This window comes from Haliaeetus albicilla, chromosome 5, assembly GCF_947461875.1.
Source record: "Haliaeetus albicilla chromosome 5, bHalAlb1.1, whole genome shotgun sequence".
NCBI classification, from domain to species: domain Eukaryota; kingdom Metazoa; phylum Chordata; class Aves; order Accipitriformes; family Accipitridae; genus Haliaeetus; species Haliaeetus albicilla.
In genome coordinates this window covers 38986165-39000810 of record NC_091487.1, presented here as the reverse complement: position 1 = coordinate 39000810, position 14646 = coordinate 38986165, and the positions used below count along the sequence as shown (strand labels likewise).

General features: G+C 45.0%; 1 protein-coding gene across 6 annotated transcripts in view; it reads right to left on the bottom strand.

Annotated features, from left to right (window-relative positions):
- Nucleotides 1–14646, bottom strand: part of SMOC1 (SPARC related modular calcium binding 1) — a 139750-nt gene that overhangs the window by 27260 nt on the left and 97844 nt on the right. For 5 of the 6 annotated variants that reach the window (XM_069784234.1, XM_069784235.1, XM_069784237.1 and 2 more), the window contains exons 8-9: nt 1895–2087; nt 901–983 (exon numbers count right to left, since the gene is read on the bottom strand). The exons of the other annotated variant lie outside the window; for it this stretch is intronic. In XM_069784234.1, the coding sequence (XP_069640335.1) occupies nt 901–983; nt 1895–2087 (276 nt within the window). The remainder of the gene's footprint in view (nt 1–900; nt 984–1894; nt 2088–14646) is intronic. 6 annotated transcript variants of the gene reach the window in all.

Genomic DNA, 14646 nt, shown 5'->3' with positions numbered 1-14646 from the left:
CAGGAGAAAATGAAGGGGATCCAGAGCTACCAGCTCTTTCTGCAGAGTTCTTGGTCTCTACCATTCCCTCATGGTGGAGAGGGACTCACTGTAGCTTCTGTTTTCAAGCAGTCAGCCCCACCCAGAAGAGCAACGGCTGACCTGTCAGTGAGGGCACACTCACTCTGCTCCTTAGAAAGATGTCAGGAAGGCAAAACCAGCACAGGCTGGTAGAATAGCATTTTTAAGAGCTGCACAGACACCTATGCCCAGCACATCTTCCTAGCAGAAACAAGGTAGGCGAACAGTAAATTATGGCTTGTCACTCTGTTAAGAGGAAAAAGCAGAATATAAAACAAGCAGCAATGGGAGATAAAGCAGGTCACAGGCAGAAAATAAGGGATAAAGTCCAATTAAGTGAGGAGCCAGCATTAGTTAAGGGACCTTAGTGCACCAGGAACACTGCCCTGCCTGGTCCATGCAGTGTCAGGGAGCCAGTTGGTCCACGGACAATTGCCAGCTGTGTCCTCTTTCCTTGCTCAGGGGGCACCAAGCTGCTGAAAATCCCTGCTAAATGGAAAGAATCCTGTCCTGGCCAGACTTTGAAGAAGAACTTTCAATGCTGAGCCCGTTCTTCCCCCACGGGACCTCCAGGCATCCCAGTTTCTTTCCTGAAAATTCTGATCCCAGACATGTTTTCAAAGGGCAGACAGGCAATAAACTGGCCCCCAAGACACTCCCAGCCTTTTCCAGTTCACTGCTGACACTGGAGGTGATCCAAAATAACACAGAATAAAACCCATGGTAAAACATGCGTGGTGAGGGAAATCCCGCATCTCCTCAACAATATTCTTGGCCCCTTAAGAGTCCCAAGGTGAGACAAGGGAAGAAGGCAGAGACAGGATCTCGTTCCTCTCTGACCTGGAAGTTCTCTGTCCTTGAATGGATCATCAATCTCTGTGCTCTTCGATCTGGCATCGCTTTCACACACTGGGGTCTCATAGCTGAAAAAGGAGAACAGCAGATGCTAAACTATGTGATATAGCTTTAGTGTCATCAGATCATTGCTAAGGGGTTGTGTCTTATCTGCTTACTGCAGGGGAAACCAATAAATCTGCAGAAGAAATATTATTCTCAAGCATCTGTCTGTTTACGGACAGTTGGTAACAGCAGCAGAATTGGAGAGAGAAGGAAGAGCATACTCTGAAGTCCAGAATCAGCTACCAACCCAAACCCACAAACAGCACAAGGCCCTCTTCCAACTCTTGTAGGCACAGGCTGAGCTTTTTTTCAAAGCTGTCCATGTTCTGCAGAATCACTGTATCTAGCAGAGTTTAGGTCCCAAATCCTACTGGCCTGTTCTTATAATTTGCCAGACCCACAGTTTCTTTCCAAAGCCCAAGTGAAAAAAGATTCCCCAGGCAGTTTTAAGATACAGAGTAACTTAAAGAAAAATCTATCACTGGTTTTAAAATCCATGAATGCACAACCAAGCAGTCTTCTAAATCTGTACTGGTGAGGGTCCAAGCGGCTGCAGCATGGAAGTATAAAGCAGAGGATAATGCACCAAAGCCACTTGCCTTTTCACTGCTCATGCCCCTGATCTGTACTCTTGAGAAAAGCCCTGTTTCCTGCTACTGCCCAAAAGCTGCAAGCCAGAGAAAAAAAGGCCGATTGGCTTGAATACTTAACACGGAGGAAAGTAAGGGCAGTAGTTACTATGCACCAACTCCTACAGAGAGGGAGCTGCAGAGTAACATTCAGTAGGGAACATCACAGAGAGTGTTGTGAGCTCTAGGGAAGGCAGTACAGAGCTGACTGCTCTAGAAGCAGGAACTTATCTGATATAGCTACAGTATTTTTTTTATAAGTCATCTTCTCCACGCAGGCATCTCACCAGGCCTATAGCTCTTACCGAGTGGAAGTACCAGGCAGCGGGCGTCCCGTGTCCACGAGGACACACCAGCAGTACCCAGTCGACTGATGGCATTGCACTGGTTTGTAGAGCCCTCCGGGAGCGCACTCGGGGATGACGATACCCTCGCGGGGATTCTGCCTGGCCTCCTCCAGGGCGCTCTGCCTTTCCTGGTCACAGGAGTGAACTTTCTCTGGAAGACGGGAGGGAGGTTGGAGGGGGGGGGTGGAGAAAAAAAAATCAAATCAAGATCATCTTCCTCAGCTCAGCAGGATATGGGTATCCTTCACATCAGGAGACCTTTGTGTCTGTTTCCTTCTCAGCAAACACCAGTAAGTCCACATCCCTAGGGACTCGGGGACCTCTGGTTAGTGAGCTTCCTCCTACATTTAGCTGTGACACAAGAAGATTATGGATTATAGACATTGACTGCCAAGTGCCTGGCAAGCCAGGAACAGCAGGAAAAACTGTTCCCATTCAGCTGGGTTTTGGAGCAGAGCTATCAGATAACAATAATTCACTATTGCTGCAGCCACGGGGTAAGCATTTCCCAGATGATGTTTTCACATACTGAAAGATCCTAAATTGTGACTTGTATTTTCAAACACAAGGGCAAACACCCTGCCCTACGCCACATCTCTTTCTGCAGACTGCAATGCACTCTCCCCTCTCAATAGCATCTCTCCAACACAATCCCAAGAGGAGCAGAAGGTTTTGTTTTAACACTGCCTTATCCGGTGCAGAGCGCACCTGCACACACCTCAGCAAGAAACAGAATGGGATATCCCATTCTACCTATACTGCCATCACCTCTCCAGCACACTCCACCTTTGTCTTCACCTGGAAAACAGGGAACCCAACATTGCTTCCTACCACGGGGTAGGTAGGACCCTGTCCCTTAATAGCTTATTACACAGATAAGGTTATTTCCAAAGACATCATCAACCAGAGAACAGAGTACACAGATGGCATGCACCAGAGAACAGAAAGAAGCCCAGAAGTGGCTTCTGCAGCCAGCCTGCCACCTTCGACCCTAGTGCTGCCTCTTCAACCACCGCGTGCAGAGGAGCGACGGATGCATGGAGAGGTGCCAGGCTGCTGCCTCTTATATGGACCAGCCATTAAAAGGGGAAGAGATGCACAGAGTACCTGTGGTTCGTTAAGAGCTATTTGGCTTAACAGCCGGAAGTTCTCAATTAGAAGTCTTCAAACATTCTGGCCCTTTGAGGAGTAGGAAAATTATTTAAACTTTAGAAACCACTGAAGGTAGCACAGAGAGAAAAAAGCGTGCATGTAGGACAGAAAGCAGTCAAGGCAGCTGATCACGGGATTTAAAACATGTCTAAGTCTAGGGTAAAAAAAGACAACGGTGTAACTCCTAACTTTTATCATTAGGAGCGTGACAAAAATAGAAGCAGGAACAGTTGTTCTCTCCTTCCCTAGCTTTCCTCTCTCTTGCAGTTTAGTGTGTTTTTTCTTTTCTTTTTATAAATAAGCCACAACATCTGAAATTCTTTGCCACAGCCAAGAGTCCCCTCAAGCTTTCAATACATAAAATGCTTCAACACTGACAGGCAATGACACCACAGGTTCATCCCAAACCTGCAGATGTTTGCACGGTCAGCCAGCAGACATGGCATGACCTCAGCATCCTGCCCCCGGGACAGGCTCTGCACACAACTAACACACGCTCACTGTGTCCGTGTATCTTGCCTGCCTGTCTGTACCCCATCAGTTACATCTTATATTTTGGTCATAAATTCTGGTGCAGAGAGTAATTTTTGTTCTGTATTTGGGGAACAGAAGGGGTGCCAATTCACAGCTAGAATTCCTCAGCTTGGTAGCAGCAGGTACAACACAAAAAGCTCCAGCAGGTCTGCACAGCATCACCTGAGTACAGCACACTTTGGGTACCAGAAGCACTTTTACTGGTTTCTAATTGAACTGTAGCAGCTGAAGAGTCTCAGAGACCCAGAACGGTCTCCTTCTCCTCAGCATTTCAGATCACGGTCGAGACTGGGAATGTGAAGGGCACCTGAACTTTGCCACGCAAATCCACACAACCAAAACACAGAATAGAAACTTTTAAGTGTCGGCAAGTCTGACTCAAGCAGAGAGAAACTTGATCGGGAAGGAGCAGGAGGGGATAAAGTCAACAAAAACTGAAAGGGAGCTCAAGCCTCAGCTGATATTTAAGCTGACTTCACTTTGCTGACAGATTTCACATGTGAAAAAAAAAAAAAAAAGACCCACGACTGTTCCCAAGCTGTACATGGACAGAGAAGTCATTGAGCAAGAGGCCTGCAGGCTCCTTAACAAACCACTTACATCACGAGGGGCCCCCGCTTACCCGCGGTCTGCCGACAGTAATTCACACCTTGGCCCTCAGGTGAGGAGGATCATTTATGCAGCTTAGGGAAGCAAAAACAGGGGCAGAATTCCCTATCATCATTTTATATAATAAGCAAAAGAAAAAAAAAACTTCTGCCGAAGAGAACTACATTCCAGGAATTTTTCTATCTAAATCCCCAAGGCTTCCTGAGTGCACAAAGTCAAACCAAGGTCTCTCAAGTCCTTTGAGTCTTGCAAAACTAGCACTAAAAATGACTCTGAAAAAAAAAGTGGGGTTTTTTTGTGTGTCAGAACAAAAAATATGCCACTTTTATTGAAACCAAGAAAAAAAAGAAAGAATGTCTTTGAATGAGTTAGTACCTTATTTTACATACACTTGCAGTTAGGTATGCAAATTACACAGAATAAATGTACATACTTAGACACACATTTGTACTACGCCATTAAAAATGGCAAAAAATTCTCTGCACATATTAACAGAAATTTGTGGGAATTGAATAGTCACAGCACTTACTACCAGAACACAGAACTAATTGGTAGTCACTCCTGTTTGAAGGGTGTTTAAAGGCTGAGTGAAACAAATCTTACAGGTTTTGTTCAGCTGACATCAAATAGATGTAATGATGCAAAATCCGCCATCGTCACTAGTATTCAGTGGCCCGTCATTAGCAGTACAACTGAAGTAGTAGGGAGATCAGATTTTTCTCATTTCTAGCATACATCTAGAAGTAGCCACTATGAAAGTCTCATCTATTCCGTTATATCCTGATGAACATAAAACAGACATACTGGGAAAAACCGAAGGCCCAACTTGTCTGTTTCACCTCCAGCCATGGCCAAAAGCAGAAGCTTAGAGGAGAACAGAGGAACAGGACAAGCATATACTTCTTTCCCCCATGTATTTCATGTCTCAACCAGCTGTGGATCAGAAACTTGCAGAGACAGACATGGAGTTTGTATTTAGTGAGTGGCAATGGTTTTTCCCTTCCACCAGTTTGCCGTGTCTCCCTTCATAAACTTTTATTGACTATGACATCCCGCAGCTAGTTCTGTGGCTTGACTACATGTTGTATGTGGAACACAGCAAATCCTTTGGTTCGATCTAAACCTGGCTCCAACTAGGTTTGTTTGCTGACACCCTAGTTCTTCTGGAGGATGAAACAGTGAACAGTTTGCAGTCTCCCTCTCTGCCTCTTACTACTTTGCAGATTCCTATTCATCTCTTTTACATGCTGAAGAGTCCCAGCTGACCCAGTTCTTTCTCTGAACCCTTTCCAGATCCACCATACCTTCCCTGAGCTAGAGGGGATCAGAATAGCAAACACATTCACAATAAATGGAGACTCTGACAACAGCCTTATGGAAAGTTCCTTCAGTGACATCTGTCTACTAAGCAGAAGAAATTAGTAACTAGCTCTAGCCCCCAGAGAGGCTCTTTCCGCCAGGCTACCACTCTGACAGCACTTAATTCCCTTAAAAAATAAACATGAATATTAACAGTTAGGGTGTACTTCAACAGCCAGCAAAATCAGCTGGGAAATCCATACCATCAGCTTCCCTAGTATGGGACTTGGCATGAACTGAATACACTGTCACCCTGAAGGATGGTCTCGTGGGTAATGAAGGGACCATCAAATGCTATCCCAGCTCCAGGACACTGAAGTCAGGCTGTTCCAGTCAGACTGCTTACTGGAAACTTTGCTGTTGTTGCCAAGGCTAGGTTTATGGAGGACAGTGAAAGCCTATGGCCAAGCTAGAAAGTTTAATGCCAGCTATGAAATTAAGCTGTCATCTTAGAAAGCAGCGTATATTTATTATACGTGCAGGGTACTTAAAAGCCTACTCCCTGTTTGAGTTAATGGGGGTCACAGGCACAGAAAGATAAAGAAAAAAGGTTTTCCTTCTTTCCCTATATTAAACATTTAGAGAGAGAATATTTAAGACAGCAAGTCAGTGGGACACAAACAGCCTTCCCAGGACCAACAATAATATTACAAAACTTTTTTTTTTTTAAGGTACTGTCACATTCTCCTGTTTTCTGCCATCTCTGCTTTGACTTAAGACAACCATCAGCAAAGAAGCTGAGTAACACTTGCCAACTTGCTGTTGCTGGGGAGCGAAACCTTTGGGAGACAGCAAATCTAGATTACAACAAATCCAATGACAGCAAAAAAAAAGATAGGGAATGCATGCACACACAAAGGAGAGAATCACTGGCAGAAATATACGTTTAACTGCTCAGCTCTAAAATGCTGTTTGCTCCTTCTTACTCTTGACTGCTTCTAACACTGCTTAAAACATTAAAAAAGTACTGTCTCTGAAGCCATGAGCTATTGCAGAAAAGCATGGCTTGGACGTCTGCAGTTGTACATTATTTATGCAACAATTTTCCCCTAGTAATGGCCTTCTGAGAAATACATGGTCAGATTCATAAAAAGGTCTCTCATTCCTGGTCCCTTAAGTACACACATTCAAACTTACATCTAGTGCCTGCACAATAAAAATAAAAATGATGGATGAGGTAAGGGACTCATCTGACTGTCTAATAAACTAGATGGTTATTAAAGAGATGGGGTGTTTGTTTACCTTACAAAGGTGAGAAGAGAGGGTGTCTAGCAGCATCTAACCAAAGGCTTGTGCTTAACAGTTCTCATGCTCAGCTTGCATGGCTAGATGCAGCCAACGTGCTGCTCTGGGGACAAGGCAGCCTCCCCCAGCTGCTCTCCGGACACATAACAACTCTCATAGCTATCACAGCCAAAGGACCAAGCATCGATCACCGGGGCTGTGAGGATGCTATGGATAATTAGGGTGGGACATAAGGAAGATATGCCACCCAACCACTGCAGATTATTTTTTGAATATTGCTCTTCTGCACGCAGGTTTTTTCCTATTAAAAGAAGACTGTGACACCAAAGCTAACCACCTTGGAGAGATCCCTGCACCCTTGAGAGACAGGAGTCCTTCTTCCAAACCAGGCAAAAGAGAGGGTCTAACCTCCCTCTGTGCTTCTGCCCAGCCCCGATGAACCTATGTGAGTAGCCTAACCCCAGAGCTACAGGCTATGCCAGGCAGGGCAGATTTCCTTCTCTTTCCCTCTCTCATTTCTTTTGACCAGAAATTCTGTCTGGACCGGGGAAACTTTTCCCATGGAGTTCCCACAAAAAGCTTCAGTTTTAATGAACAAGCATTCATCAGAAGGCGAGGAAAAGGTCTTTTACTGAAGGATTCCTGACCAACCCCATTGTTAGTGCTGCAACAGGGACCTGACTTCAAAATACCATTTCAAAAAAATCAAACACATGCCTCTCCCAAATTTTTTTTGTTCAACTCCAAGCTTTCCCCTCCATGAGGAACTAGTGCAGCACAGAACGAAAGGCAGCAGCATGGATATCTAGTGCCAAGTTCCTACTGACATCCTGTGCCAACCCAAAAGTGAGGACTAAGAGTCTTTGTGCCTCACACTTCCTCTCAGTGAGAGAAAGTGTCTGCCTGTCTCCCAGGGAAGCTTAATTCAAACAAGGTTATTTTCTCATTTTTATTTAGCCTGTCTTTACGCTGCTCTGGCAAAGAAAAGGAGCCTTGATCTGGTTATTTTATTGTAGCAGGTACACCAGCTTAAAGGTGCTTTTACATTGCATAAGGGAGCTCTAACGTGAACAGGACCCAGGTCTGCTCCAGAACAGGTGCCTCATCCCAGTACGGAGCTTACAAAAGCTGTGGGCAGAAAGAACAGCCTCATTCCACAGAGAAAGTTGAGCAAGTATCAGCAGCCCAAATGAAAGTATCAGCAGCCCAAATCTGCATCCCTTGCACCTCAGGGGGTAAGAAGAATTGGAAGAGCCTTGGGTTTGGACATGCACAAGGGCTGGTAGGACTAGCAAAGCAATGCAGTGAATAGGCACTAGCTGCCTGTCCCCTGAGTAGGGCTCTGGGTGAAGGGAGAGGAACAACCTCTTCTGTGTTTACTAGGAGCACAATAACAGCTGAGCAAATACGGCTCATGGGGATAGCGTAAATCTCTCCGCACCTCCGTTAGTCATCAGCACTGCTACCCGCTCCACCCTCTTCTGTCTGGGACTGTGGCTCTTCCAGGGTATTCTGGCTAATGTAAAGGTAAAGAATAAAACAAACCTTACAGGTGCTCCCAGACTGTACCAGTTGAGCAGTCCTTGCTTTACCTTGGTACTCACTCAATTTCATTTCTCAAGGCATAGGCTACAGAGGAAGCAGAGCTTACTACACGTTCCAGTGCTGAACAAGTACAATGCAGAGGTTTAACAGGTGGCTTATAATTTTTAAAAATACATTGTTCCAAGTGGCTCATTAAACTTCAGCTATCCAGGAACACGTCCTTCCTCTACCATTTTCCTTCTGCTCAAAGCGATAAAGCTGCACTGCACTCCTGCCAGTGTTACGTGATGAGAAGCCTATTCAGTACCTACCCTCGAGCTTGAAATAAGGAGGAATGGCTGAAGGAAGCACTGTCCCAGGGATTAGAGTGAACTTGCTGAGGGAGTTTTTGATGCACAACTTGTGCTCGCTTTGCAGAACCTGTGGGCATTGGGTGCTGCCCAGCTAGGAAAGGAGTCCGCTCCACCAGGTTTCCAAACTACACAGGAATAAAGCTCCCCACCTGAGCATCTTGCAACCTGCCAGTTGAAAGCTACCTGTCCCTGCAATTCTAACTGAACTGTCTTTCAGGCAGGGCTTGGACTCTTTCTACCAGCCCATCTCTCAAGCAGTCAGTCACACAGTCCTAGCCCTCCTAGAGTTGTAGCCAGACTAGCTGAAGGATGGCAGAAAGAGAACAATACCTTTTTTATGGCTACAGGACATCATCCTGGCAAAAAAAAGCAAATATTTGCATGTTCATACATAATGCATTAAACGGAGCTCCAATTAAATCCTGGTTCATTAGAGTAAAAGTTGTGTCATTCTCATAAGCAAACGAGGGAAGTGTAGACTACATACAACTACTACAAGATAGCTGCCTAACACTGCAGGTTAAGAAAAACATGGTCCAAGAGGAAAAGTCCCAAAAGTTCTCTGTGAAACACTTCTTCAGTATTGAAAGTGATCATAAGACTTATCTTGTATCAAATTAAATGACCAATTTGGCTAATGGAACATAGCACCAAATTTACAGACTGAAATTCAGGAAAGAATTCAAAGTCATCTTTATAAATGGTTTTAAATCAGCACGATCACAAGTTACAAGTATAAACCGTAACAACCAGCAAGGAGAAATCCAGTGCATGGAGAGGAAATTACTGGCGAGACAGCAAGACTTGGAAAAAAATGGTCAGGAGCTTCAATAGACCACAAAAAAGTCTGCAACTTCATGACATTGAAAACAACAACAACAAAAATGAAAACAGGTAAATCTAGCTGTGGGATGTAGTGACAGGGGCCTCACATAAGAAACAGGCACTAAGGACTGGTGAGCCTTTAAATCAGCCCTGTGTCCAGCTCTGGGCACTGCACTTTGAGGGAGAGGTGGACCGTTTGGCAAGAGTGCAGGAGAGAGCAAAGGGAACAGGCAGAGGTCTAGGAAACTTGATCTATGAGAAAAGGCTGAAAGAATTCCATTTGTTTAGTCTAGGGATGACATTCAGTCTTCTGAAACATAAAAGCTGTTATATAAAAAAAGATGGTCATAGATCATTTTTTTTCTTCCCCATGGGTAGTTCAAGTAGCAGTCATCTTAGTTGGAGAAAGGAGATTTAGGTTTGATATAAAAAAGCTCTGGTGATTAACTGTTCGCTCAATGGAAGAGACAAAGGGATCCCTGTCGCTGCATTAGGAACAGGTTACACACGACAGAGCTGCTGTTAACTCGATGTAACCCTGAGTTAAAACGGGGAGGAAAAAACACTATGGGACCTCTTCAGGTCTTTTCCGCTCTCCTCACACAGACTGAGAAGCTCCAGGAGATCCTAGATGACTGAGGCAACCTCTTTGCAAATACAGCCTAAAATCTTGGAGATATTTGATTTGGTTTAAGTTTCCAGATTTGGCGGTCTGATCTTCCTAATGCACCTGGCTTCCATATTCTGTATGACAGCTCTCGCTGGGCAGTAGCTTCACAACAACAACAACAGTTTCTGCAGTCTGAGCAGAGAAAGTTTGCCACCAAAATGCAGCCCTCTTCAGTTCTTTACATCAGGACAGTTCCTCATCAGTAGAGAAGCTTTCAACCTTAGACACTGCCCTTGTGACTTTGAGAGGAAGCTACCCAGAGCCTGCATTTTTTCTTCCCTAACTCCCCTTTTCCATTTCACATAGTTTCTAAGTGCTGTTAGCTTGTGGCATAACTAGCTTTGAGATAAGCCACCTGCCTTTGAACACATTCATTCATTTTCCCTATACTCCTTTCTCACTGCACTCTTTCCACACTGAGGAATGCTATTCAATAAAATGAGAAGCCATAGGTGTTTCCACTGGAGCCTTAACATTATTGGGAAACTATTTGCACTTCCACACCTGTTTTTAATAGTGCTTGGAACAACTACCACAGCAATTGTTGGAGAACTTGCCTACCTCTGCTGGCTGGAGTATACGAGCACACTATTTTTACGGTATTGTAAGTGTATAACTATAGGACACCAAAGAGAAAGCTTTTGAAAACTGGCACAGGCAAGTAAAAAGCATTTCAGACTGGTCTTCCTAACTACAGTAATATTCTTTTTTTATGCTGCTCCTGGTGAGTAAAAGGAGGGGAAAGAGAGACAGGTTTATAGTGTGATGAGTCTTTTCATGTAATGACAGATCAGCCTTTCCCCTACAGTATTTAGCACTTTACAAGGAGGCAGAGGGAATTGCCTCTGACAGGAGTACTAGCACTCACTCTTGGACATTCAGCTTGAGCCAGCTGTCTCTGGGCAAAATGTTCAGGCTTTGGAAGTTCAACAACATAACATGGGATTCAGACATCAGCCACAGGACAAAGAAACTGCTCCCACTTCAGCAGTATCATAGATGGAGGTAGCCCTCTTCCACGCTCTGGGTTGAAAGACAAGGGAAGGACTACAGAGTGATACTATAGCTGAGGTTAGAGTTCTTTTCAGCAGGACTTCTCTGAATTGCAGCCTTACACAGGCAACAGTCCCTCCAGCTGTGGGACCCCATGCATTCTGGGGGTCCCAGCTCCAGAGAGAAGCTGCAGCTTTGTGCTATCAGAGCCTGTTCAATGAGCCTAAGATGAGGTGGGAGACTGATGACACCATCAGGATCACAGACTTCCCTGCATTAGAACTAGTGAAACCAGAGAAATGCCATTCCATTCACCCAAACTCAGGGTAGCCACTTTAACACATCTTCTTCCCTTATGTGTTCCAGGAGATTGAATGCTACCTTGCTTTTTAAACATCTCTTTGTTTGGCTCTGAAGGGGGGTTCTCCGCCCAGCCTTCTTTCCTGACTCTTCAGAGACAACCCTTGGGACCTTCTACCAAGAGGTCTTTCCAGCAACTTGCACACCATTTCAACAGCCTGAAAAGCATGCAGTTTAGCCACCCCTGAACTGCACCACAAAACGTACTCATTGGTTCCCATTGACCACTTTCTTATTTTGGTGGTCTGGCAAAATGCAAAAATGAGATGACCACGAAGAGAAAGGGAACATGCGGATGGCAGCTTTTACTCATGTCCTCTCCTCCCCCCGCCCCGAAACATACGCAGTACTCTTACAACACAGCTCACAAGTATGTTGACATCAGTTTGAAACTAAAAAGAACACTGTTGACGTATAAGGAGGTTGTAGCGAGGCGGGTGTTGGTCTTTCTTCCCAAGTAACAAGTGATAGGACGAGAGGAAATGGCCTCAAGTTGCGCCAGGGAAGGTTTAGATTGGATATTAGGAAAAATTTCTTCACCGAAAGGGTTGTCAAGCATTGGAACAGGCTGCCCAGGGAAGTGGTGGAGTCACCAACCCTGAAGGTATTTAAAAGATGTGCAGACGTGGCACTTAGGGACATGGTTTAGTGGTGGACTTGGCAGTGCTAGGTTAATGGCTGGACTTGATCTTAAAGGTCTTCTCCAACCTAAGTGATTCTACAGTTCTATGACATTTTCCTCAAATGTCCCATGCTGCTGCTCCACAAGGCCTACTGATAGTCCTGCAGGGCCTCATACATTTCCCTTACCTACTCACTCCACCTCCAAGACCCACCAAAGCAGAGAACCTCTTCACTCTAAGCCTGGTACCAGAAGAAGAAAGCCGTCATGGGAGGGGTAGGGTTTTCTAGCAGTTCTGAATGCAGCTTTGCTCCCTCACAGCCTTGTGCTCTACTAGGTGATATCCGTGGCCTCCTTGGACAATGCTGGGGGCAGCAGACACTTGTAGGGATACATTGATCTGTGTACCACTGAACCCTTTTTTTCTTCAGTTGCCTCCTTGCAAATCACTTGCAAGCCCCACCAGGGCTTTTGGTTTCAGGCGAAGCCTAGGTCTAATAATTTTCCAGAGGGAACCTAGGAGCGCAGGTCAAGCCGTTACTTTGAAACAGGTCCTCCTTATCTGTGGCACCTTAGAAATATTATAATCTTTCTTGTGAAGTTGACAGGAACATTTCAAGAGAGGCAGGAAGGTGAGTCAATATGCGTAGTCTATCTGCAGGCATCAGCATATGTTCAAATGCATGTATGAAGTGCAGATCCACATACAAGCCTGTGCAGAACACTGTTATTACATACTGCAAGGAGCACTTTGTTGCTAAGGAATTACTTCAGCAAATCAATGAAACCCCTCCAGTATGAACCAGCTTCTGCTACAAAGCAAAACAAACTCCATAAAGTTGACCTATCCATTCTCTGTTTGTCCCTGTATGTCCAGGTAATGTCAGGTGCTAGAGCTTATTTTCTTTCCTCTCCCCTCCAAATTCTCAGTGGTTTTAAATGCAGGGTTGGGTTTTTTCCCTTTTACCCCAGCTTCTTATATCTTTGCCCCTCTCGTACTGCTCACTGTCCACTCGCCTTAACTGGCAGCTGTAGAGTAGCAGTTATGACTCCATGTCTAGAGTAATTTGTTTTCTTTCTTTGGGGGATAGGGAGGGGGAAGTGACTGAATTCTTTGGGAATGATTTATCACACAGCGCTCAGGGGGAGCTTCATTTATTTGCCTAGCTGCATATGGTTTAACACCTACGGTTGCATGCCGATTATTATACAATGTTATTTTTCCCACTTGTATACTTTGCACCTTTTCATAGAGCAGATTAACTGGTCCCCAATGGCATGTTATTTATAACTTTGTTTGCTGGCTGTCTGGGAAGGGTCCTGATCCTAGATTCTTCCATTCTCACTGCTTCTGCTCTCCCCTACATACTCCCTTCTTCACTACACCTGTCACACTGAGACCGTGGGAGAATCGCACTTGGGCATCACGGATATTGTACCTTCTCAGAACTTCCAGGAGGGAGGAAGAGACAGAGGCCTCCCAAGCAGCAGTCAAGACAGGAAGGGGTGGTGGAACCACAGATGGAGCCAGAGGGAAAGGAGGGGTAGAAAGTAAGGGAGAAACATCACATTTTGGCTTGCAAGGAAGCAGGACCTCAGCAGAGAAGAGCAGAGAGATTTGCTGTGAAAATGTAATGGAATTTCATATCATACTCAAAAGAAGCTTCTCCTGAGATTGCTTCTTTTGATATCAAGCCAGAACCTAAATTAAAATGGATTCAAAACCAAATCAAAACAAACCCTCACAAAAAAAGGGGTGGGAGGACTAGTACAAAGGTCTGGAGATAAATAGTTCTGGCAGGTGGGACAGTCAAGTGACACATTTTAGCCCAATAGTTTTGACAGGTCAGAGGATCACTGTGTTGGGAGGCACTGACTCAAGATGCGGGACAAGAGCCAAGGAGGACACACTAACAGAAGACAGTAGAAAAGGCAAAAGCTTTCTGACTCATTGGTTCCCTCCCATGAACTCTTGCTCTTGACATCATAACACTTCTTTTTTCCTCTTCAGCTATGGGGAAGTTCAAAAGCCACTACTCCCAGGTGTTATGCTCAGAGGAGATGGAGGCACCAAAATGTTCACCAAGGAGGACTGCAGTCAGCATTAGGATGTCATTCCCAGGCACGAAAATTCTTCAATTCCAATGCCACTGTAGCATCTTATTCAGATGTCACTAAAGCACAATTGTGCCTGGCTACCTCCCCTTCTCAACCTTTCCTGCCAAAGTGAGATCAACTTTTGCTTCCACCCATCTCCTCCACTTGGTGTCCTGACTAAACTAACCAGCCACAGATTTTGGGGAAGAGCCTACAATCCTGTAACAGACATTTGGACAGTAACATTAACACAACTGGCATGGAGAGACAACCAGTCAGTTTGGAACTAACACATGTCATGGTTTAACCCCAGCCAGCAACTAAGCACCACACAGCTGCTCACTTA